General features: G+C 38.5%; 1 protein-coding gene across 1 annotated transcript in view; it reads left to right on the top strand.

Moving 5' to 3' along the window:
* The window catches only part of LOC118764389 (leucine-rich repeat-containing protein 4-like), a 56636-nt gene that overhangs the window by 10563 nt on the left and 18573 nt on the right, over window positions 1-27500 (top strand). The window contains exons 2-5 of the mRNA XM_036505158.1: window positions 14558-14759; window positions 23547-23618; window positions 24190-24261; window positions 25502-25573. Of these exons, the coding sequence (XP_036361051.1) occupies window positions 14578-14759; window positions 23547-23618; window positions 24190-24261; window positions 25502-25573 (398 nt within the window). The 5' untranslated portion in view covers window positions 14558-14577. The remainder of the gene's footprint in view (window positions 1-14557; window positions 14760-23546; window positions 23619-24189; window positions 24262-25501; window positions 25574-27500) is intronic.

Here is a 27500-nt window from a genome sequence, read left to right as displayed (position 1 = left end):
GGAACCCTGGTGGCCATCCGCAGCAATAAAAAGGACGTGCGTAGGATGGATACAACGATCTGCACCTTCCTGCAGTTCGAGATGCTGCCCTTAGATATGGGACGTCATGTGACGGACTGAGGGTCACAAATCTACCTCCTTATAGGGACCAGGCCAAAGAAATAGCTGCGTTAAAGGATCATGGGGAAATAGCATCAAATCAAACTCCCAGAAAAATACAAAAGTAATGGAAGACCAAGCTTTGGTTGTTCCAGAAGACGTAGTTTGCGTACCAAACTTTTTCGGAAATTGCGAGGCAGATGCAGGTGTTCTTGAAGGGTAGAAAAACCCAAATGTTATATTTGTTGCACAACAGATTACCTCAAAGCCTTCTACTTCAAAGTGGTGAAATTGAAAGTAATGACTCGCTCCGCATCCCTGCTTCCAACGCAAAATCTACTGCAATTACAAAGATGGTGCTAGCAGTACCCACCACAACAGCTACAAAACATATTTTCAGTCATGGAAAAACGTGAAACAAATCTCCTGATCACCTCCACAAATCCGACCACCTCTAGCAACAGCAAACGATATGGAAGAAATTAAATGCAAATCCAGTCAACTCTTCGGATATAGAAAGGGCATCCCAAATCACCAAAGTACTCTAGTGGTTAGGGAGGGCTGGTGAAAATACTGACTTGACCCCTAAATCCTCAAAATTTGTGAGCACCAAGTACAATAAGTCGGAAAACAGTGTGCCTAGTCTCATAAACAGTGATAGAACAACAAATACAACACCCACAACAATAACAACTTCACCAACAAAGGCAAATTTTAAAACAGCAACATCAATAACAGAAACAAACAACATTCTCAACAACGGGGACCTTTATAGTTAACATAGAAATCTATACATATAAATTTGACATGAGCGATTCTTTCTTGCCTTGGGATTCACAGTCAAAGGGCTGGGTGGAATTGTGCGAAAATTTACACATGTATAGAATGATCTGGCGGTGTTGCTGGGCTCTGTATTTTTTCATAACACCTATGGTTACCGAGATAATCTATTATAATAATACTCATGTGTTTATGAATGAGAAAGGAAGAGGTAATATCATACTTAGTAGTGGGATGATCTAAACATATAAATTCGATATAGGCGATTCTTTCTTGTAGATGTTCTTGTTTATATATATATATATATTGTTGCATTTCGGAATGGTCATTTTGCCAGTTTAGCCAATAAAAACACACGCACTATATAATTAGTGTTATTTTGCTTCAATGTTATTTATTTTTTACATTAATCTTAATCTTATTTCGGCCAGAGTTCTTTCGTCACACTCCTGTGACCGCATCAGTGGTCCTTTGTTTTCTTCTTTCTTATTTGTGTCTCTCCTTACTAACCGTCAGCCATTTTGTATTTCTATTGTATGTGTCTTCATTTGCCTATGCTTATACCTCTATGTGCATCTATGTTTAGTTAGTGTGTGTGTGTGGGGAAATGCCTGTAATATTTGTATCTTGTTTATATACGTTCGTGTAATTTGTTTTTGTTTTTGTTTATTCTTATTTTGTTCATGTGTTTACATCCACTTATTATTATTATTATCATTACGTATGCTTGTATGTATGTATGTATAACAACAATACTAGTAATAATAATAATAATAATAATAATAATAATAATAATAATAATAATAATAATAATAATAAAAAGAAAAAAGAAAACATCTTTTAAATTAAAAAAAACTTATGTAGTTATTTATTTCTATATGTTTATTTATCTGTGTATCTTATTTATTATGTTTTCGGTTTTGTTTATATTGTAACCAGTTTATGGGGATCCTCTACCGTCATATGTTGTGGTGTGTGCTAGTTTCCTTTCCAGTTTCTTATTCAGGCTAGGTTTATCTTCTATTATGTATGTAGCTTCCGTAATTTGTCTGATTGCTGCATCTGTTCTATGTGTGGATAAGATTTTAACTTCTATGTTGTTGATTGATCCCCCGTGTTCCTGTTCGGCGTGGTGGTACAGAATCGATGAGCTTTTACCTTCCTTGAGTTGTCTCCAATGGTCATTTACCCGCTCTCCTATGCTTCTTGCCGTTTCCCCTACGTATGTCGTTGTCTTTTTACTGCATCGTCCCTCTATACATCTTATACTATAGACTACATTTCTGGCTTTACAGTTTGTTTGTGGGCTAAATCTACATACAGTACAGTACCTATCCGTACAAAAGGTTCTACTGAAAGGGTAGGTTCTACCTATTATGGATTTGATAGGGTTGCCTGGCTTTTCAACAACCTTAATCCTTAGCTTAAGTTTGTCTAGGGTCCTTCTAAAGCGGTACGCCAGTTCACTTCCAAGGGTGGTGTCGACGAACATGACACTCTGGTATTTATGGCTATCATACCAAGAGTTGGCCTTCCCTATTCTCTTCTTTGTCCTTTTCATAGTGTTCCATGGCTTGCTCCTATAGTGTGGGCAAATCCCATTCCTATCATTACATAATATATTACCAAATTTCTTCATGGCTCCTTTGTATACTCTGATCCTTTCTTTATGGCTGTAACGTGAGAACTGCATGCGGTGAATGAAATGTTGTATGTATCTCTTTAACACTGTAGGATCGCACATGCGTGACGCATTTCGCATTATTCTGACGAGGTCTGCCATCGAAATATTGAATTTGGCATTGTCCGCAATGGCTGAGTTCCGGTGGATCAAGTATTTTGAGGCCATAGGTTTGGCATAGTACGAATGAAGGATTTGCGTTTTATTGGCTAAACTGGCAAAATGACCATTCCGAAATATAACAATGTCCGTTTCAAAACACGACTTCACATGAAAAATCTTGCACAACAAATATATATATAATGTGTAAATATGTGGTCGGATTGAGCTGAAAATATGCACACTTATGTTAAAATTGCTGGCGAGTTTGCATGCCAACTTTGAGTTTGCTCATTTGAAAGGCGTAACTTCTTGGGCAAAATTCCTCATCTTTTAAAATATAACCCGGGTAGACCCAAATGAAATCTGGTTATTATAATCAAACAAGTAATACAATGAAAAACTATGCCACTTTAATCCCGCGCAAGGCTGAATATCTCTGTAAGTCTGTTACATATCTGTAAAATGGGCGGACGTCTTCTCAAAAGTAGTTGTGCAAGTAAAAGTGTTAGTAAGTCGGATTGAGCTGAAAATATGTACACTTATGTTAAAATTGCTGGAGAGTTTGCATGACAACTTTGAGTTTGGTCAATTGAACGGCGTGGCCCCTGGGGAAAACTTCCTCATCTTTGAAAATGTGGCCCGCGTAGACCCGAATGAAATCGGGTTATTATACCGAAGCAAGTAAAACAATAATAAACTATTTTAATCCCGAGCAAGACCGGGCATCTCTGCTATTCTAATATATATTTGAGAAAAAAACGGATGTTGTCTCACATGTAATTGTGCAGTCAAAATTGTTAGTAAATGTGCTCGGATTGAGCTGAAAATTTGAACAACTACTGAATTCCTCAACAGCCAAATACCTCCCAGGCTTTCACCTCATGACCCTAAACTGAAGGTTGGTGTTCCAGTTATGCTGTAGTTGGCCTAAATCTGGCACAGCAGGTATTTATCCACGGTCAACTATGCGTCGGATGCTCCCGTTGCGGCAGTCCACACAGTCCCTTCATTTGTGGTAAACCGGGCAACAGCAGGAGTGTTGTCTACAAAAAAGCCCTGCAAGAACACTTTTGAACCTTCCGCCATTACTCTCCCGTCGCTGGAGTCATTGTAACTTTCTCAATTTTTTAGCCCGACTGCATCCACCTTCTTCACGTCGCTGGCCACCTCTGCAACTTGACCATCTCTGCCAGTAAAACTGCAAACTCACGGGCTCCCATCGCGACACCGAGTTCGCAAAATTAGGTTGGGTTTGACTACATATTGTATCCAAAACATTGTAAGTGCAGTCGTATTGTACTATTTCAATTTTGCGCAGGTTTCTGCAGTGGCTTCTCAAAGACTGTTTAAACATTTGCTATTGTTTTTTTTTTCATTACCAATTTTTAATAAAATTTTTGTTTTTTGGGGTGGGGAGGTTCGTCATCTTTAAAATGCGGCCCGAGTAGACCCGGATGAAATCGGGTTATAATACCTAAAGTATTAAAACAACAAAAAAAGCTATACTATTTTAATCCCGAGCAAGGCCGGGTTTATCTGCTAGTGTCTAAAATCCAAGGATCCTGTTACTTGAAGATGATCGCGTCCATTCCGGTGTGAAAATGTCCCAAGGATCAGATTATTATACGAGTCAAGCAAATATTGATAGGAGATATAATCTAGAGTAAGTGATGTGTTTTACTAAAGAGAAAAATCAGTGACATCTGTTAGTTTTAGCAGAAATTGTTATAGAAAACTACAGGTGAAGGCGTAGCTGTGTGGTAAGAAGCTTGCTTCCCAGCCACATGATTACGGGTTCAGTCTACTGTAGACTCGGGCCAGCCAAAGCCTTACGTTTGTGTGTCTGTGTTTGACCCTCCACCATCGCTGGACAACAGATGTTGTTGCGTTTACGTCTCCATAACTTACCGGTTCGACAAAAAACACCGATAGAATACGATAGAATAAGTGCATCGATAGATTATGTGCATCGATTTAAAAAAACTGCACGCTATATTTCGGTAGCAATTAATCAAAAAGTTCGAGGAGCGATATACTTGAGACAGCGGGAGTTAAGGGCTACTTAAATAGTTTTCTACCCCTATCGCACTGGGAGATTGAGTGTTGTGAGAAACTAACTTCAGTAGATGAAGTGGCAGATATGCTGATACGCTGTGAGGGGCATAAATAACCAGGAATGTATAATCTGCCTTCAGAGTTATATTTCCAAATGGCAAACATCATGGAACAGAACCGAGAATAGATCAGGTTTTGGCAATTTGAATCAAGCCAAAGCATTTGACAGGATAGTTCATCGCTACTTGTCTGTTCGTTCCTGTCTTCAGAAGCTGGGTCACTACAATGCCCAGCGACATCTCATTGATGGTCAGATTCAACCTGTCAGACACCTTCAGCATCAAACTTGGTTCCCCGAAGATGCTCCGTCTTCTCGTTCTTATATGTTTAGGCGTTGGATCCTTTGTTGCGAAGGCTGAGTTTGTTGAGAGTCTGTAGGAATCCAGTGCAAACGAGAGTAGGGGTGAAACACAAATAAACATTCAAATTAAAAACTTAAATCCCAATCCTGGCAATAAATTTGTACTGCTACTGCTGCTACTACTACTACTACTACTACTACTACTACTACTACTACTACTACTACTACTACTAATAATAATAATAATAATGATGATGATGATAATAATAATAATAATAATAATAATAATGATAATAATAATAATAATAATAATAATAATAATAATAATAATAATAATAATAATAAGGGTTTACACCGAGGGAAAGGGTTTACACCGGGGGAGAAGGGTTTACACCGGGGGACGTTTAAGATGTAAGAAGGAAAAAACAGAGCTCCGAAATCTATCCACAGACATCGAAAACAAGGACATCGTATGGAGCCAAAGATTTACTAACAAAGGATTGGGCTGTATCCGAGTAAGTAATACAAATTGAAATTTATTACTATTTTCGAAACGAAATGATATATTTTGACTCGATATCATCTCCTCCTCTAACACAACACATGTAAACATGCGTGGTACATTACGATCCATCAACATCAGATCATCCCCGACCCCAAACACCATGTACAAAGGAACTACGAAGAAATTAAATACCACCGATATTATTCAACCCAAGAATAACAATCGAGTGGTACGTACTTTAAACTTACAACACAAAATGTACGAAAAACTACACGTGCAAAACAATGTGACAACAGAAATGAACGGACCAGTACCCTACGAAAATGACGACCGTCAAAATAATGGGCCGGACGTTGTTCCTCATGTCCCGCAAATAAAACCCAAAAGACATAAATGGACACGTGAAGATTACATTTCTATCCTACACGCATACTTCACAACAGTGCTCTACCCAAAAAATGAAAACACAACACATACATATAAAATATAGGAGGAAAATAAACCTAGCCGTCACTGAACTAATAGCCACTGAAACAAAAAGCGATATCACTGAGCTAAATGACTTAGTATACGCAGCAGCCACTGCAGCCACAAAAGAAGCTGGATACTCACTCAAACCCATCCACACAGGAGTACCACCACCCAAACAAACCCTGTGGATAAATAACATCCAAAACAAAATACAAAAAATGAGAAAAGATCTGTCGATTCTTAATGAAATCAGCAAACAATCAACGCTACTGAGCAACAAAAAGAAAACAAAAATACTTCGCAAATATAACATCACAGAAAAAGATTTACCTGAGATAAAAGAAAAGCTGAAGCAAGATATCCTTGCCAAAGCACAAAGGATCCGCCGGTACGAGAAACGCCAGCGCTTCTTTGAACAAAACAAAAAGTTCAACTGCAACCCCAAAAAGTTCTACCAAGAACTTGGCAAAAATAAAATAGAAATCACTGCAGCACCAACGGCAGAAGAAGTGGAAGAATTCTGGAGAGAAATATGGTCGGGAAACGAACAACCAAAAAAAAAGGAGTATGAAAAAAACAAATTCAGCATCTGAGCAACTTTGGACCCCCATAACAACTGAAGAGGTCACCCAGGCACTGCAAAGACTAAGCAACTGGAAGGCACCTGGGCATGATAAGATCTTCAACTTCTGGTTGAAATATCTAACAGAAATGCACAAAAAGCTGGCTGAAAATTTTAACAACATACTAGCAGAGCCAGAGACAATGCCTGAATGGCTCACGAAGGGGAAAACCATCTTAATTCCCAAATCAAATGAGACAGCAAAACCAGAAAACTACAGACCAATAACCTATCTCCCTACGATGTACAAGGCATTTACTGCAGTGATATCGCAAAGGTTGAACAAGCACCTGGACAAAAACAACCTGTTTCCCGAAGAGCTGAAAGGATGCCGCAAAGGCTCATACGGCTGTAAAGATCAACTAATGATCAATAAAAACATAACTGAAGACAGCCACAGAAAGAAGAAAGGCCTCAGTATGGCCTGGATTGATTACAAAAAGGCGTTTGATAGCATCCCCCACACATGGATCTTCGAAACACTAGCCATTAACAAAGTAGCACCAACAATTATAAAATTCATTGGGCACTCTATGAATAAATGGCAAACAGTGCTACAGCTCCAAACAAAAGAGGGACTCATGAAAACCAAAGCCATCCCCATTAGAAGAGGAATATTCCAGGGAGACACGCTCTCTCCACTCCTTTTCTGCTTGGCACTGTCACCTCTATCTGATATGCTAAATAGAACTGGGTGCGGATATAAATGTTACGGCAAAACGATCAGCCACCTTTTATATATGGATGACCTAAAACTATACGCTGCAAATGACAAACAGCTGGAAACACTATTAAAGACAGTTCATGGATTTACAAAAGAAATAGATATGAAATTTGGATTAGAAAAATGCGCCAAAGTAACCATGAAAAGAGGAAAACTAGTTAAGAGTAGCAACATCAGACTAGATAAAACCAATGAAATAAAAGAATTAGACCAAAGCCAAACTTACAAATACTTAGGAATCCATGAACTAGATAAGACACAACACACACAAATGAAAGAGAAAATAAAAAAAGAATATTATAGACGAGTTAGATCAATACTAAACACAGAGCTCAATGCTAAAAACAAGATAATAGGTATTAACACTTTAGCTGTCCCAGTTATAAGTTACAGCTACAATATCCTTAACTGGACACTAAATGAACTGACCAAAATAGATAGGAAAACAAGAAAAATAATGACAGGATCTAGGATGCATCACCCAAAATCTGACATAGAAAGACTATATATACAACGTATAGAAGGTGGTAGAGGCCTTATACAACTGGAAAACTACTATAAAATAACCACCATAGGACTGCAAAAATATCTACTTCAGAAGGAAGGAAAACTGATACAAATAGCGGTAATACACGAGCAAAACAAAAAACTGTTCTCAGTATGTAAGGAAGCTGACAAATACAAACAAGAAATCATACCACCTAATAAATATGAAGAAGAAGAAGAAGAAGATGAAGAAACAACAAAAGCTATAAAACAAATGAAATCCAAACTAAAAATAGAAGCAACGAACCATGATAAAACGATGGCAAGGAAAGCCCCTTCATGGTAAATACTGGACTAAACTAAACGCAAAAGAAATAGACAAAGAAAAATCCCAGCAATGGTTGAGAAGCTCAGGACTCAAAGGAGAAACAGAGGGATTTTTAATTGCAGCACAAGACCAAAGCCTCCTCACCAGAAATTACCAAAATCATGTAATGAAATGAAATATAACAAGTAACTGCAGAATATGTGGAGATGGACAAGAAACAATAAGTCATACTATCTCTAGCTGCCCAGTCCTGGCTAAGAAGGAATATATTCACAGACATGACAGAGTTGGAACCTACATACACTGGGAGCTATGCCAACATTATGGAATAACAACAGAAAAAAGATGGTATAGGCACACACCAGAAAAGGTCACAGAAAACGAGAAAGCAACCATACTCTGGGATATGCCGATACACACAGATAGAGAAATTAAGGCCAACAGACCAGATATAGTTGTCAGAGATCATGAAGGAGAAAAATGCTTTCTAATTGATGTATCAATACCGGCAGATGACAACGTGTCTCTAAAAGAAATGGAGAAACTTTCAAAATACAAAGATTAGAAAACGACAACATTCCCACTAAAAGCCTACTTGGAAAGAGCGTATTGAACGCCAAATTTAGCTACTTAGGTCTGACATAAAATGTTTAAAAAAACCCTTCAGTTTGACAAGTCTATCAAATCAACAAAAATCCGAAAATTAAAGAAAATTAATTATGAGAACCATATTTTTCATCGAAACCACCATAGAAACTATCAAACAAAGGGGATGAGCTAATGCTGCCAGCATAGCAAGTTCTGAAAAGCTCGTTAGATTCTTCAAATACAACATGTTTAAAAGTAACCCAAAAACATTTTACAGGGAGATAGGGAAAGTACCAGTTACAGTTAAAGTCTGTCCCATAAAAAAAGTGCAGGATCTTTGGAATAAAATTTGGGTTGAAGAAAGAAAAACATACAATGAAAAGGCTCCTTGGATTGATCGAATATCTACAGACTTAGACTCTTTAGAAGAGCAAAAGTGGAAGGGTATCAACGTAGAGCATGTAAGATCTGCTCACAGGAAGTCAAGCAAATGGAAGATTCCAGGAAAGGATAAAATTCCTAACTCCTGGTTGAATAATTTTCCAGAGAGTCATGAACTGCTAACAAAACTTTACAAGAATGTTTTGCAACACCCTAGTACGATTCCCTCTTGGTTAGTTAATGGTTTAACATTCCTACTTCCAGAAAATGAAGAAACAAATGAACCAACAAATCATAGACCCATAACCTGCTTAACAACAATGTATAAAACGCTAACATCTGTCCTGACTGAATATACCTATAGATTTTTAATAGAAAGCAGCATATTCCCTAATGAGCAAAAAGGATTTGAACGTGGGTCTATGGTTGTAACGATCAGCTACTCACCAATAAGATGATCTTAGAATATTGTTAGAAACGACACAAAAACTTTTCAATAGTCTGGATAGACTATAAAAAAGTTTTTGATAGTCTATGATGATGTTGGATTACGAAATGTCTGGAAATGTATAAGATAGCACCTCTCTGCGATATTTCTTATCTCTAAGTATGGGATCATTAAGAATCACACTAACTTTGAAGAGTGGTAAACAATCTCTTAATGTTGGAGATGTAAGAATTCCATGTGGAATTTTCTAAGGTAACTCTCTATCACCACTCCTCTTTTCTCTAGCCTTAATACTTCTCTCGAAATTGCTCGATGATGTACAATACGGCTATAAAATGTTTGGAAAAATATAAATCATCTCATTTACATGGATGATTTAAAGCTCATTGCAAAAAATGACCAACAACTCAAGGGCTTACTAGCGATTGTTAAACAATTCAATGATGACACTAGGATGCAATCTGGCCTCGATAAATGTGCAAAAGCTACCTTTATCAAAGGAAAAGGAAACTTCAATGTTAATCTTGATGAGCAGAATGCCATAGAGGAATTAGAACAAGTAGAGAGCTACAAGTACCTAGGGGTATTTGAACGGGACGGAATCAAACTTTCAGTGATGACGGAAAGGATCAGAAGAGAATGTCTTAAGACAAAGCTGAATGCAAGAAACTGGAACGAAGTGATTAATACTTTAGCCATACCAGTCGTGATTTACAGTTTCAATATCATTAACCAGTCAATTACTGAAATATGCAATCTTGACAGAAAAATACAAACATTGTTGAAAATGCATAGAATGTACCACATTAAGGCAAATATAGAACGACTTTACCGCCCAAGAAAAGAGGGTGACCGTAGACTTTTACAACTAGAATTAACAATGAGGATTGCCACAATTGGCCTAGACACCTACCTGAAAATCTCTGATGACTGGATGTTAAATCTTGTCTCAAAGCATGCAAACAAGAATGTATCATATTCTGTAACAAAATAGGCAAAGGAATATCTAAGGGAATTGCAAATACAACAAATCCTAGAATGAAATGTTCGAGAAACAAGTACAGAAAAAGTTAAGCGTATGAAAACAAGTTGTAAAACTATTGCTTAGATAGTAAAACTATTGCTTAGATATATAGGCGCAGGAGTGGCTGTGTGGTAAGTAGCTTGCTAACCAACCACATGGTTCCGGGTTCAGTCCCACTGCTTGGCATCTTGGGCAAGTGTCTTCTGCTATAGCCCCGGGCCGACCAATGCCTTGTGAGTGGATTTGGTAGACGGAAACTGAAAGAAGCCTGTCGTATATATGTATATATATATATATATGTGTATGTGTTTGTGTGTCTGTGTTTGTCCCCCTAGCATTGCTTGACAACCGATGCTGGTGTGTTTACGTCCCCGTCACTTAGCGGTTCGGCAAAAAGAGACCGATAGAATAAGTACTGGGCTTACAAAGAATAAGTCCCGGGGTCGATTTGCTCGACTAAAAGGCGGTGCTCCAGCATGGCCGCAGTCAAATGACTGAAACAAGTAAAAGAGTAAAAGAGAGTAAAGAGTAAGAGTATATTCTTATTGATCAATGGCAAGAAAAACATCTCAGTGGCAAATAACCAAAGAGAACTAATAGTACCGATGTTGACAAAGCCCTTACCCATCAATGGTTAGTGTCTTCTGGCTTAAAATCAGAAAGAGAAGCTTTTATCATAGCAGCCCAAGGTTAATGCCTACCAACAAGAAACTACGAGGTCAACATATTAGAAACGGCAATAGCCCAATATGTTGTGTACGTCAAAATGAAACCATTGATCATGTTGTCTCCATGTGTAGTATTCTTGTGCCTACAGAATATCTCAACAGGCATGATAGAGCAGCACCATATATTCACTGGGTAATTTCCAAAACTCCGCACTTGCCTCTTGATAAAAGCTGGTGGGAACACAAACCAACTCTAGTATTTGAAAATGATCACATCTCACTCCTCTGAAACTTCACAATTCAAACTGAGACAGAGAGATAGTTGCGAATAGGCCAGGCATTATATTGAAAGACTTCAGATAATAAAACCGTGCCTCCTCTTTGAATTGATTTTCCCAATCGACATAAATGTATCTGTCAAGACCTACCAAAAACTGAGTAAGTAGAAAGATCTTGAAATAGAAATTGGCAAAATGTGGAACCTCATGACTAAAGCAAAACCTGTTGCTATAGGTGCCCTTGGAATGATAGCAAAAGGGGCTGATTGCTACCTAGCTCAGATATCAGAAAACCAAAAAATGGCAAAAAATCAAAAGCTTGTGCTCATGGGAACTGCTCATATCCTACGTAAAATACTGTTTATGTAATCTCAAATTTTAAAACACACACTTTTCTTATGTTTTCTTAAACATCCTCTAGAACAATATTATGTGCAAAACCAAATATATAATACCCTAGGCATAACACCAACATTAAATTCTAACTTGTCCCTTGAGGTCTCTGGGTGAGACCTGGAGTCAATTTGTACAAATATAAAGCAAAAGTCGAATATAATAATAGGCAAGAAAGACCTCTGAATGGCAAAAACCCAAAGAGAGTGAATAATGCAGATGTTGACAAAGCCCTGACCCATGAATGGCTAATGGCCTGGCTTAAAATCTGAAACAGAATGGTTTATCATAGCAGCTCAAGATCAATGCCTACCTAAAAGGAACTACCAGACCAACATATTAAAGAACGGCAGTAGCCCAACATGTTGTGTATGTCAACAACAAAATGAATCCATTGATCATGTTGTCTCCAAATGCAGTCTTCTTGCGCCTAAAGAGTATCTCAACAGGCATGATAGAGCCTCACAATATATTTACTGGGTAATTTGCAAAAACCTGGACCTACCCTATGATAAAAACTGGTGGAAACACAAACCACCTGCAGTGCTTGAAAAGGATCACATCTCACTCCTCTGGAACTTCACCATTCAAACTGACAGAAAGATAGATGCGAATAGGCCAGACATCATAGTAAAAGACTTCAGACAAAAAACATGCCTCCTCATTGATATGACTGTCCCAATCGATATAAACGTATCTGTTAAGACCTACCAGAAACTGAGCAAATATAAAGATCTGGAAATAGAAATCAGCAAAATGTGGAACCTGAAGACTAAAACAATACCTGTTGCCATAGGTGCCCTGGGAATGATTGCAAAAGGGGTTGATTGCTACCTAACTCAGGTACCAGGAAACCCCCAAATGACAGAAATTCAAAAGATAGTGCCAATGGGAACTGCTCATATCCTACGCAAAGTACTTTCTATGTAATCTCAAGTTTTAAAACAAACATAATTTTCGTATGGTTTTTTAGACATTCACTAGTATAACACTAAGTATAAAACCAAATATATGGCACCCTATAGGCATAGCAGCAACACGAACTTCCAACTTGTTGCCTCTTAAGGTCTCTGGGTGAGACTTGGAACCAGCTTGTGCAAATGTAACGCAAAAGTCAAACACCGAATAATAATAATAATATTAATAATAATATTCAGTGGTGTTGGATGTTGACAGTCAAAAATGAACTCGTGCAAGAATATACTTACAAATACCTCAGAATAAATGAGGGTTCTGGCATTCAACAAGCAGGTATGAAAAAAGATCAGGAAGGAGTGTTATAGGAGAGTTCGAGCAGTCCTAAAACCCAAGTTAAATGCCCGTAACAAGATGTTAGCTATAAATTCCTTTGCAATTTCTATTGTTATTTACAGTTTCAATGTGTTGAACTGGAATATGCGCGAAATAAGGGAAATTGATTGGAAAATCCGTAAGCTGCTGACCTGTAAAAAATTGAACCACCTAAAGATGATGCAGATCGCCTTTACTTATCCAGAACTGAAGGAGGTGGAGGCTTGATCCATATTGAAATCTCCTACAAAACCATCACAATTGGACTTGCAAAATATCTTGTAACATCTAACGACTGGATGCTAAAGTTTGTTGAAAACAATGAAAGACGTAAGAAGCTTCGTTCTGTTATGAAGGAGAGCAACAAATTTTCAAGTGAGTTTATGCATAATACCCAGGTTGAACAGCCTATGGGATGTGTAGCAAAATTTGTTGGAAAGAAGGTAAAATGAATAGCAAAGCAAAATGTGCTTGAACAATTAGCTGATAGGTGGGAAAGAATCTCTGCATGGCAAATACCCATCAATGGTTACAGAGCTCAGTGCGAAAGACAGAGAGTGAAAGTTTTGTCTTGGCTACTCAAGATCAGAGATTATTCATGCGGAACTATCAAGCCAATATGATGAAAAGTAATGCAGACCCAAAGTGCCGATACTGCAACGAAGGGATAGAAACAGTCGACCACCTAATCTCTGTATGTAAGGTTTTATCTCTCGTAGAGTACAAATCAAGACATGACAGAGTTGGCCAATATCCACATTGGATAATGTTTCGTCATAAAATTAAATCTGTTGACAAATGGTACAAGCCCCAACCTGGGGCTGTAACTGAAGGAGAAAATGTGACTATTCTTTGGGACTTCCCAATATGTACAGATCGGACCATAAAGGCAAATCAACCAGATATTGTTGTGAAAGACAAAAGCAATAAAGTCTGTTTATTAATTTGTATAATATTAATATGTATAATACTTGTGTGTGTGTAATCGCACATATGTATAATACTTGTGTGTGTGTGAGTGCGCGCGTGTGTGTATGTGTGTGTGCGTGTGTAATCAGGGGCAATTCATGTTCTGTTTATCTTAGAAATTATCACTTATTAAAGCTATAATCTATTATGTTCACCACTTCGAATTATAATTGAATTCAGTTTGGAAAGTTTAAATATTAAACTGAAAATGAAATCAAAGATAAAGTCATCCCATTCGAAGAATTTGCAATGGGAATGAATTGACATTGAAGTTTCTAATCTTTTATATTTTCTTCTTTTACAGATTAATCTACACCTGAAAATATGTTTTATCATTTGAAATTAACTTTTGTGTTGCTACTCTTTATGAGACCATTTTTGGAGTCTCATGCTGCTTCAGACATTTGCAGCATATGCAAATGTGAATATTCTAAGACAACTATAGATTGTTCGTCTCGGGGACTGACTTCGGTCCCACAACCCATTCCACCGAATGTTCAAAGTTTGTAAGTATTAGACGTTTTCCACATATTTTCCACATTCAGTATTTTAAATTCTCGTTCTTAACTAATATCTTATGTTGTTGACCTCAGTTTTCAACCATATTATGTTGGAGTAAAAGTAGATTGTTTCTCTGCACATGTTGACTCAATGGGAGTCTAAAATTTACAATATTGAAGAGACCAATATCTGAACCAACATTACATCAAAATTCCTCATGGCAATATTCAGGGAACAGGAAGTATTAAAACTATGAGTATTAGCTAAGCGTGTCGCGTATATTGTTGTGATGAAGGAAAGTATAAAATGGAAGAAATATTCTGATAAATATAATTTTAAATGGTACTACTGGGAATCAAAATACTGTTCTCAAGTTCCACAAAAGAAAACTAATAATGAATTATAATTCATTCTAATGAGAAATAATGTTCATGACCACGTGATTGATTTAAAACATGTTACATGTTTCTGTGTACGTTTTTACTGTAGGGGGAACAATTTGGTGATGGAATGCGTGCTGTCGGTCAGTTGACGATTGAGTTGGGTAAGTGAAGAGTTAGGTGTTGTGAAGTTAGGGTGATATGAAGAGTTGAGCGAAGAGAGCTGAGATTTGAATAGGGTTGCAGGTGAGAGTCAGGTGATGTGAAGATTAAGCAATGTGAGCAGTTGATCCCAGATCAGGTGACGGGGAACTACATTCCGTGTCAAGTTGGTAACGAACACAGTCGGAGAAAGGTTGGCGATGTGAACAGTTGGTGTGAAGGCAGGCGTCAGGGAGGTGAAGAGTCAGTGTGAATTTCGTAACGAAGACATTCTGTGAAAAGATGCGATGTGACTAGTGAACAGGGCGACGACGAACGATATCACGCAAGACATCCGGCCGGGTTCTACCACTTCTTTCCCTCTAAGTAAGTTGGCTTGCTGGACTGGCCCGCGGTTTCTCAGCTGCTGGCTTGACTGTTGGAGTTGGGTTGGTGTCAGGATGCTGCATTTCGCAACATTTTTGCCAAAATTGAAGATGTTTATAGTTACAGTTGATTTCGTAATAGAACGACAGTTAATTATTGCATGTCTATATTATGTTTACGATTAAATATGATACTGTTAGACTAATTAAACTGCTGATAATTACGAGATCTGCTTAAATTGCCTGACTCTTCAATTACGTAAATGAGGAATGTGAAATAGTCCGCTATGCACGGCTTATGAAACTTATTTTTATTAAGGATGTCAGCGGTAACATTTAGGTTGATATCATAAACCCGATACCTTTTTAGAAATAAAAACATTAGTTATAAGCTTACAAAATGATTTAAGTTTAACTAAAGTTTTAGCTGATCGGTCTCTCCTAGTTCAGCTGAAATAAATAACCATGGTTGTAAAGAATGGGTTCAACTCTTCCTGAGTATTATTTCACATTAAATGATTTGCATTATATTGCATTAATCCGTTCTGAATTCAAATTCCACAGAGGTCGACTTTGCCTTTCATCCTTTCGGGGTCGATGAATTAAGTACCAGTTGCGTACTAGGGTCGATCTAATCGACTAGCACCCTCCACAAAAACTTCGGGCCATGTGCCTAGAGTAGAAAAGATTATATTGTATTAATCATTTCAAGTGTCCCTTTTAACTAAAATAGTCCAATACTATATTCAATCCATTCAATCGACTTCACCCACTTCTGTACACATTTGAGATGATGTGAATTAAACAGAAATCCGTATATCTGCAGATGGTGAATATACGATACACACACACACACACACACACACACACACACATATATATATAGGTGGGGGAGAATGGAGCAGCCTCTAAATATAGAGATTACGTCAAATACGGAAATACTTTGTTGGAGCAAACACAGCTGCCCTTTGGCTCAGCGTATCACCCATCTTCCACGCAATCTACGGTTACAGGCGAAACCATGGGAAGCAATATGACAGCGGTGCAGTCTCAGTGAGAAAGTCATTCATTAGTCAATGGTGACAATGATATGAGGCTATAAAAAGGAATTTCTATGTAGTTACCGAAATGTATTACCGCTAATGCCTTTAGGCTTAGCTACCATGGATATTATGACGCTACCGAATAATGCATACGACTTATGTCTATAATTATTTCTTCACCCCGCATCGATTCTCGCGTGGATAAACAAAGGGCACAATTGGATGCGGCACAAACTATGGCCCATCATTCAGAAAAATAATCAACGGCGCCAACCTGAAAACTTACCAGTACAAAAATGGAAACACACAACAATAATTTCCGCTCTGAATGTCCGCGCTGTAAACTGCCATTTTATGCGAATTCGTAGCATCAGCTATATCTGATTATAATTGTAATTAGTGACATTTAACGGTATATCTATAATTATAGATATATAACAGTATGAAAATCTAATAAAAGTGGTTGCAATAACGAAATAGTTTAATAAAGACAACGCAACTCATGCATTGGCTAATGAAAAGTGATAACAACACAATAATTACCTCTTTCGTACAAGTTGATTAGCAAGTCCAACATCATTTCATTGTCAAAATAATCTGGTAATTGAAGGGTTTTAAGGTGGAGAACACCTTGTTATATGGAGTATAGTTGCAAAAGCGAAGACATATACGGAGTAGAGTACAATAAGCCGTCGTTCGTAAGCTTAAAGCTATGAAGTTTTAGCTTGCCAGCTAATATTCTGAATGCGAAATATGAGATCTCTTCTTGTCTGCAACCAAGAGCAAACTAAGAACATTGTATACCTCAAGCACTACGTTAGTCATTGGGAAACATTACTTGTTTGAAAAACAATTGCTTTATAAATATAATGTAAATTTGTAGAGTATGTTCTAAAAATATTTACCACAGAAAATATAAGTAAACTGTATTTTAGTTTTGTTGTTATTTTCTGTGTTTTTTTATGCAGGTCAGCTTGAATCATCAGCTGAATGACTTCGATTCTACAATTCTCAGAGATTTGACATTCGCATACTGATGATTTTCGGCATCTTGACATCTTTTTAAAACAATTTAACCAAAATATAACGAAATGATGGAATAATATCTATGTTAGCTATTAATAATCTGAGAAAAGCTCTACTGAAGCCGCTTTGTGTATACATACATACGAGGAGTTTTCCAAAAGAAACTGAAATTTTGCAATATTATTTTATCCACTTTGTTTTGCATGTTTCCACTTTTATTGCGTTCAAAATATTCTCCATTTGAAGAAATGCATCGGTCCAGTCTCATTTGCCGTTATTTGAAGCAATGCTGGATCTCTTCCGAAGTGATGCCATTTAACGCTTCTGTCAATTTTCCCCTCACTTCTTCCACATCTGCAAACTCCGTAGCATCAGCTTTTGTCACCAATGATGACCTTCGGAAAAAGTTTCGGATCACCTTCTAACTGTTCTTTAAGATCACGACATGCTTTCAGCCGTGACTACTTCTGATCTTGGGCAAGTGAGGCCCAAAGTTTCCTGCAACTCTTTTAAATCACAATTCCCCGTTCAAAATTCGTTGGCAGCAGGTCCTGGATACACTAGTCACATCAACAAGCTCGTCTGTTGTTTGGCGACTGTCCTGCAAAATCAGCTCATGAATTTTTGTGATGTTTTCATTCATTCGGGAAGTCGACGGTATCCCTGAACGAGGTTCAGTTTCAAGCGACAAGTGACCATTCCAAAAGCGTGGAAACCATCCGTAAACTTGTGTTCTGATCATGGCAGTATACTTGTAAGCTGTTTGATGCATGACAATGGTTTCAGCGGCCGCTTGCCCCAGCAGAAAACATAATTTCACGGAATTACGCTGTTCCTTTGTTTCAGCCATCGCAAAAATCCTACAAACTGGGGAGAAACACAGCAAAACAAAGACGCACTACGCAACAGTACCACTCCACCGGATAACGCCGGTGGGCAGTCTGATGCCTGAGGGTTGCATCAAGTGGCTTTTAGTGACGGAAGTCTGATCTACAACGGGTTGACGTCACAGAGAACATTTCCGGTTACTTTTGTGTATTCCCTCGTATATACATATATACGTCTACATACATATATATATACATATATACATACAGACACATAGACACACATTCACACACACACACACAAACACACATATGTAACGTAAAGGAATAGGGATTTGAAATCCGAGCTGATACTGAGGAAATCCAGGGTTGTTTAACCAACGAAATGCAGAAAAATATTATATCAAAATAGACTGAGTCATTTATTCAACAGAAACCTATGCTGGGGGCTATAATATGAGGAAAATACTTTAATAAATAAATTATAAACACGTATTTACCTTCGTTTTTCATATTAATCTCTTGCCTGCACACACACGCGCCCGCGCTTATATACACACGCGCGTGCACAAACACGATTGCCTGCTTGCTTCATGATCTTCTTTGAAGGGACTGGTGACACCCCGGGTATTTGTCCCAGAGACATCATCGTCCAGAGACCCGACCAAGTCCACCAGGGCTCTTCGTTCCTAGTAGCCCCGTCTCAGCCCCACTGCATTCTCCAAAGTGACTTCGAGGCTCCGGAGAACTTCCTTAATCACATGCAGCTATGTGGTGCGTGGCCAGCTACGAGCCCTTTTCAGTCCGCATCTGCAGCGTTGAATGAGAGTAAAGCCCTGATAGAATGATCTAGCGAGTACCGGTGCATGCCATGGATAGCTATGTTGTGGAAGGCTGCAGGCTGATGCACCACAACAAGTCGGCTTTGGACACGGTTATTACGCATCCTTCTGGAAAATGTTCAAGGTGGTCGACACGCCTTACGAGACCAACGGCTCTATAGGAGTGCTGTGAGGTGAGTGCTAGTGAACCCAAATTTTCTCGCTGGTTCCCGTTCAACGATAGTGTCATCCAGGGCTGCCTTCCGACAACAGACTTCTTCAGTCGTCATCGATTATCTGATAACCAAAGTTTCTGAGCGAGTATCTGGCGTTAACTTCGGCTACTACCACTTTACTAAGCTGGAAATACGGACGATACCTCCATATTCATCAGTTCGATCGACCAGCTCAGGGACGCACTGACAATATGTAAAGAAGAATCAGCATAGCTTAGGTTTCAGGTGAGCTTGGCGAAAGCCAAACTGATGTGTGCTGGAGATGGCCTGGACCCTGCCCTCTCCGTGGGTATATATATATATATATATGTGTGTGCATGTTTGTATGCGTGTGTGTATGTGTATGCATGTATATAAAATTATAAATTTATCGAAAAGAACCTCAACAAAAACTAAATTGAACCCTTATTGATAGACTTCACACCTAATTCTAACCTCATAGAATTAAAAGCAGGCTTTGAACATTCTAGCTCCTGCCTCCGCCTTATAGAATCCATTGGCAATAAGAATGTAAATGGTGTGTCAATTGTCAGAAATAAATCCTACTTCATCCCTTACAGGCCGTGTGACAAGAACTTAGATACACATACAGATGCAATCACCAAATTTTTTCTCAGTGCCCTTAAATGCAAATAACGAGACTCTTTCACAAATAAAGAAATAGACTATTTATGCAGCAGAAATTAAAGAGGGCAATTTCTCAGGATTACCCAATATCCATAAAAGCTCGGAAATACAGACAGCAATAACTATAAAAAGAAAACCCGGTGCATCAAAATATTAAGGCCTACTGACCTCAAATTGAGATTAACACTTACGGGGCTACAATCTCTAAAGCAACGTTATCTTTCAGACACAGTCCTTAAATTCTGATGCTAATTCATACCAGCCTATATACCAGGCAGCATGGTTTTTTAAGTATACAATTTCCATTAAAATGTAAATAATGTACACCCTGCCGTGTCCTAAAATGCACTCTCCCTAAGAGTTTTGATGTTAAGAATCTTTATACTGTTAAAACTCATACTTTCCGTTATGAAGCAAGCAAACGTTGGGTAGAAGACAGAATATAAACAAACGATCCAAAATGGACTAAATTACCAAGTTCACATGCCTGGTATCAGAGGAGAACAGCTTTAACTTACATATATTTCCTTGCACTATATTTACATATCAGTAAAGCGTTCGATTCTGTACATTCAGATATATTGTTGGCTGAACTTAGACATATGGGAATTCGTGGAATTCTTAACAACTGGTTTAGATTATGCCTCTCACAGCGTAAACAATACGTTTCTGCTCAAACACCAAATCACCATTATCCACTATACAGCTAGGAGTCTCCCAGGGGTCCATACGGGAACGATTATTGTCCCTAATCTATCGCCGATGACTCTACTATTTATATTAGTCCCCAGGACCTTTCCTTCTTATTCAATTCAGTTAATTCAGAACTAGACAAGGTTTATCAATCAATGGCTTATTGCTAATTGACTTACCCTTTACACATAAAAAAAACCCTGCTACATACTTTTCTCCACAAAGCCCAGACAGATTCTTCCTAATGTCCTCATTCACATGTAACATCAACAAAATTTCTCGGCATTCATAGTGATGAGTCCCTCAGTTTCAAAACACATATAATCAATTTATTAAAACAAAATTCCTATGCTTTTGGCTATTAAATAAGATTTCTTACATTCTTCGTGAAAATGTTAGAATCACTCTTTATTATTGTTTAATATACTCAAAATTCTCTTACTGTGTAGCTGCTTGGATGAATTTCAAAGTTCGATTACTCAGCCATGCCATTCATAAATCATGGAAGACTCTCAAATAAACAATTCTCAATCAAAATTACTTTCATTTAATAATCATTCAGCTACGGTAGTAGTTGAATAATACTCTTAAGACCGCAATTTATTCATATGGAGCATTTTTCAGCGCTTGTCGCTAATTAAGTTCTTAACCAAATAGAAAACCGTTACCATTTTTGAAGACGACTAGTCCCTTGCTACATTTTGACATAAGAAATTGAGATTTCGTCAGGTAGAGAACGTTTTACATCAAAATTTGTAGCGATGTTTTACGAGAGTAAGTAACGCTACCAATCAAGTTCAGATCGAATAACTTTTTTTTCTATTTTAAAAGCAAAATATATTTATCTCAGTTTCAATGATAGAAGAAAGTGAAAATAATTCCATAGTTTTGGTCCATGCAACAAAAAGTTGTATAAAAAAAGTTATGAGGTAAAATATCACAAAACAATATAAAGCAAAAAACTGAACTTAAGGGTACTTAATTTTTTTTTATTCCAAAAACAAACTATATTTTAATTAAGCTTAAATGACAGAGTTCAATTCGTGGAATTTCATGGTATCATTCCAAAGTATAAAACAATAATCTAAATACCTCTTCCAGTTCTCCTTTAAATAGCAATGAAATGAGGTGACATTTTTGTAGTGATGATTGGTATAAATATACACAGAAAATAAAGAAATAAAAACAATAAAATAAAGAAATAGGTATAAATATACACAGAAATACATTTACCCTAATTTTTACCTGGTATTATATTTACCTGGTATTATACTCTCATATTCAAATTCTGAGGATTCAGCCGCCACTCACATTCAGAAATTAACAAAAATTAACACACAAAATGAGTAAACAACTAAAGACTAAGTGATTCCCCGGATTGGTCACGCTCCATACATTCACAGCAAACAAATGGGCAGACATTCACAGAAGAGGAACAAGAGGAACAAGAGCAAGAAAATCAAGAACAAGAACAAATAAGAAAAGTAAAAGAAGAAAAATATTTTGGGGATGTTTTCGTTCTGGTTCACCATCCTCCTCCTACGCGATCTTCTTCTTCTTCTTCTTCTTCTTCTTCTTCTTCTCTTCTCCTTCTTCTCCCTCCTCCTCCTCCTCCTCCTCCTTCTTCTCCCCTCCCCTACTACTACTACTACTACTACTACTATTATTATTATTATTAGTAGTAGTAGTAGTAGACGTAGTAGTTTTCCTTCCTCTTCTGCTTATTTTTCTTTCTCCGTTTTTTCTTATTTTTGTTACTTTCTTTTCGTTTTTCAGCAACATCCACATCATCCTCTTTTTCGTCTTCTTCCCATTTATTTGCTACTTCTTTTCCTTCTTTTTTATTCTTCTCCTGCTCCTTTTTCATCCTTTTCTCCTCCTCCTCCTCCTCCTCCTCCTTCTTCTTCTTCTTCTTCTCTTCTTCTCCTCCTCCTCCTCCTACTCGCCCTACTTCTCTCCTTTCTTGTGCATTTCATCCTTTCTTTTACACGATTTCTTCATATTTTCTCATTTCTGTCATTCACCAGTTTTTCTATTCGTCTAAAACGATGTAAACATATCACCGACATCAAACTTATTTAATCATTATCTTTCATCACCGTCCTCTTCGTCATCAACACCATTCAGCATATTCACCACCACCGCCATCAGATGCAGAATCATCAACACTATTACTTCAACTCCAACAGTAACATCCCGGCCAACACCATAATGAATATCATATTCACCATCACCTCCGACATGTTAGTCCACCTCATTATCAGAATAATCAACATTCACAACATCACCCCATCATCAGCATCATAAAGTCTTCATCATCAACCCCCACTGTATATTATTTTCCACTTGCTCATCATCGTATTCATCATTTCCGACATCACAAGCCTTCCCTACTACATACTCTACTAATATCATTATCCTATTATCCTCCTCCATCTCCACCTCCTTATCATAATCATCATCTACGCCATCGTCATCATTGCCAGCATCTTCAAAGAATGAATTATCAACTGGTTCTACTTCCCATCCATCCCATCATCTAATTGTTGAGCAAAAAATCCATCACAAATATGTTCTATACATTTTCTTATTAACCCAATTTTATGTTGCAGAGACTTGAATTCTAATAGTATCGAGAATATCCAATCAGACACCTTCCAAAATCTGTCTAGTTTAATGACTCTGTAAGTTGAACCAGTTTTATTTTTTAGTATTTCATTCACGAATCTATATCTTGCCATCCTTCATTCTAGGCACCCCACTACTCTTTCCAAAGATGTGTTTTATTGTTCGTGATATGGGGTATATGAGAGCGTGATGGATCAGGTGAACAATTTGGTGCTTGCATTTTATGTCTCTGTGTATGTGTAAAATCTGTCTTTGACCAAAATGTATTATTGTTTGTGAATCTGTATGAGAGGCTGTGCTTCAGGATTGGTGTAAATGAATGCATGACAATTAACAGTGACAGTTAGTGCAAACATGATTATATATATATATATATATATATCAGATGTTTGTCTCCGTGTGCCTGAGAATGTGTGCCTGCGTGAGTATCGATATATATGTGAAATTCGGTCTGTATATCACGTACGGTGTTTTCGTCGACATCACAACTGATTACCAGCCTCTGCATCTTCTTCTTCTTCTTCTCCTTCTCCTCCTTCTCCTCCTCCTCTCCTCCTAATCCTAAGTCCTTTTAGACTACGACTTCAACGTAATGATATTTGTCTCTCTTCTCTACTTTTCTTACAGAGTTTTGGAAAATAATAATATTGTAAAAATTGAAGTAAATATCTTCCGTGATCTGCCCAGCTTGATGACGCTGTAAGTTGGAAACTTTCTGTTAATAATATGAAATTGACAATGAATTACTAAATCTTCAAAATCTTGCCATTCTTTTTCGCTCCACGTTCTTGCCCCCCCCCTGCATCCTCACTCTCTTTCCATACAGTTGTGTGATACGTTGTGAGTGTCTGAAAATGTGTGTCTCTGCGTGCGTGTATCTGAACATGTTTAAGCAAGTCTACTTTTTGTTCCGGTCAACCCAGCTTTATCTTCTTAACCACTCTGACTCTACTACTACTACTACTACTACTACTACTACTACTACTACTGCTAATAGTAGTAGTAGTTTTTCTTGTTTTCCTGGTTTTCTTCCTCTCCTATTTCCCTTATTTTTTATTCTTGCTACCTTCTTTTCTTTTTTCGTCAACATCCAGATATTCCTTTACTTTCTTTTTCTTCTTCTTCCTCTTCTTTTTCATCTTCTACTCCTCCTTCTTCTTCCTCTCCGTCCTTTTCATCTTCTTCTCCTCTTTCTTCATTTTCTTCTTCGTTTTGTGTTTTTTATTTTATCGTAGAATGTATTTCACATACTCGACTTCCTCCTTCTATTCTTTTTTCTTCTTCTTCCCATTTCGTTTCATTTCCTAATCTAGTCACTTCATCTGTTCTGTCCGCACTTGTCTTTCTAACACTTCTTCGACTCATTCTTCTTCTTCTTCTTCTTCTTCTTCTTCTTTTCTTCTCCCCCTCCTCCTCCTTCTCCTCCTTCTTCTTCGTTCTGACCAACCCTGCTTGTTCTTCTTTTACACTCTGACTCTTCTCCGTTACTACTACTACTATTACTCTTTCTCCTCCTCCTCCTCCTCCTCCTCCTACTACTACTACTACTACTACTAGTAGTAGTAGTAGACGTAGTAGTTTTCCTTCCTCTTCTGCTTATTTTTCTTTCTCCGTTTTTTCTTATTTTTGTTACTTTCTTTTCGTTTTTCAGCAACATCCTCATCATCCTCTTTTTCTTCTTCATAGTTCGATTTTTCTTCTTTTTCCACTTCTTCGTCTTCTTCCATTCATTTGCTACTTCTTTTCCTTCTTTTTTGCTCCTCCTGCTCCTCTTGCTCCTCCTGCTCCTCCTCCTGCTCCTCCTCCTGCTCCTCCTCCTGCTCCTCTGCTCCTCCTGCTCCTCCTTCTTCTTCTTCTTCTTCTTCTTCTTCTTCTTCTTCTTCTTCTTCTCCTTCAACATAATGACTTTTGTCTACTCTCTCGTCCTTTTATCTTACAGATTATTGAATGATAATAATATCGAAACAATTGAAAAAGGGGCCATCCGTGATCTGCCCAGCTTGATGACACTGTAAGTTGGAAAAGACTTGTTAATAATATGAAATTGACAATGAATTTCTAAATCTTTAAAATCTTCCCATTCTTTTTCGCTCCACGTTCTTCTTTCTCCTTTCATGCTCTCTCTTTCGATAGAGTTTTGTGATTCTTCGTGTATGTGTGTGTGAGTATGTGCTGTAATGCATACTTTCTGTTCCGTCCAACGCTGCTTGTTCTTATCCACTCTGTCTTTTCTTTCTTTACCGCTGCTACAACTACTACTACTACTACTTACTACTACTACTACTACTACTACTACTACTACTACTGCTACTGCTACTGCTGCTGCTGCTGCTGCTGCTGCTGCTGCTGCTGTTGTTTGTTATATCTAGCGCATGAGAATAACTCTCAGAAGGGCTAGAGCTGCAGCGTGCCACCATCAGGGCCGGACATCTCAGCCAGAGATGTTCAGCAGATTCCACCTCCTCTTCACAGAGTCTGCATTGATCTGTGTCGCCGCGTCCTGCCATCTTTTGCCACCGTGAGAGTGTCGGATGATGACCACCACTACAGAAGCGTATCATGTCTGTGAAGTCTGCTTCGAGAGGGCTGCGTCGGTTCTTTCATCCGGCTTCTTCGCGAAAACCTCCTTCAGACGCGGGTGCAGAAATGGCGTTGGCTTGAACATTCAACGAATAACCGCCTGACGAATGGTTGTATCAATGGCGGCATCCGAATGTGGCAGCGCCGAATCATGTTTCGCCTGCATATCTGCGGGTTCATTGCCGATGATGTTGCAATGACCCGGCACCCAGATCACCGTCAAAATTTTGTGAGTTACTGTTTGTTGCGATTCTCTAATTGTCGGGTCTGGGGGGAACGGGTTGTCTACAGCTTTAACCAATGATTTGCAATCGCAGACTGTTGCTGCGGAGGTCCAGTTGTCATTGGCCTGTAGCCATCGGAGGGCTTCGTTAAATGCTGCTCTCTCGGAGTGGAATGAGCTGCTGCGAGCACCAGTTGGGGCGTGCCACTCGTGGACCACTGCATCGTGTATCTGCACCACCACACCGGCGTCGCAGTTGGTTGTGCCTTCACTAGTCGAGCCATCAGTGTAAAGGAGTACGTCAGGGGAATTGGGTAGGCTGGCAAGAGTTTGTTGAGCTGCCAACAGATGTACATCGACGGGCATCTACTTCGTGGTGGGAGTGTAGACGGCAGTAAGAAAAGGGGTATTTTCCGATGGCGGAGGTGCATGCCGTACGTTGGAGAGAGGGGACTGGGGGACAATGTTCAGCCGTGCTAAGGCTGGGAGTTGTTGACTTGAGTGGTGTCTGGGTGTAGGTGTTCAGAACTATATAACGCTCATCGTCTTATGGTAGGTTTGCCCATGCATCTGCTTTGAAGAGTGAGAGGGTAGGAAAGCGAGGTGCAAGTGTTGGTAATTGGGCTTCTGCAATGACAGCTTCGATAGGAGTCGAGCGTATTTGCTCGGTGATCAGTCCCTCGAGTTTGCCGATGTTTGTGGCTGAAACATGGGAGTCCAGGCTGGCGCAGCATATTCTGTTAGACTGCGTTGAGTTGCAATGTAGACCTGATGGACATCTGCTTTATGCCATCCCCGGTTGGTGCCGGATAGGCACGGAGCAGATTATTTTGCCCCTGCATCGTACGGCAGATGTTATTGACATGCTCGCCGAAAGTGAGTTGTCGGTCCTAGGTGACCCCAAGGAATTTAGAGTTGGGATTGTGGGCTAGGGGTGCTCCGTTGATGTTGGTTATCGGTTTCCACTTTGATTTCGCGCTGTCTATGCTGAAGAAGCTGGTCCCGCACTTAGAACTAATTACTGTTAATCTGGCATTTTGACTCCACAAAGCCACCTCGTCTACTTCTTTCTGTAGAGCAACCGCGACGTCATCGTTTCCTTCTATTTTCCACTTTTTTCTCTTTAATTTTCTTC

The sequence above is a fragment of the Octopus sinensis genome, linkage group LG8 (assembly GCF_006345805.1).
Source record: "Octopus sinensis linkage group LG8, ASM634580v1, whole genome shotgun sequence".
NCBI lineage: Eukaryota > Metazoa > Mollusca > Cephalopoda > Octopoda > Octopodidae > Octopus > Octopus sinensis.
Note: the sequence above shows the minus strand (reverse complement) of the source record. Positions and strands in the feature narration are given on the sequence as shown.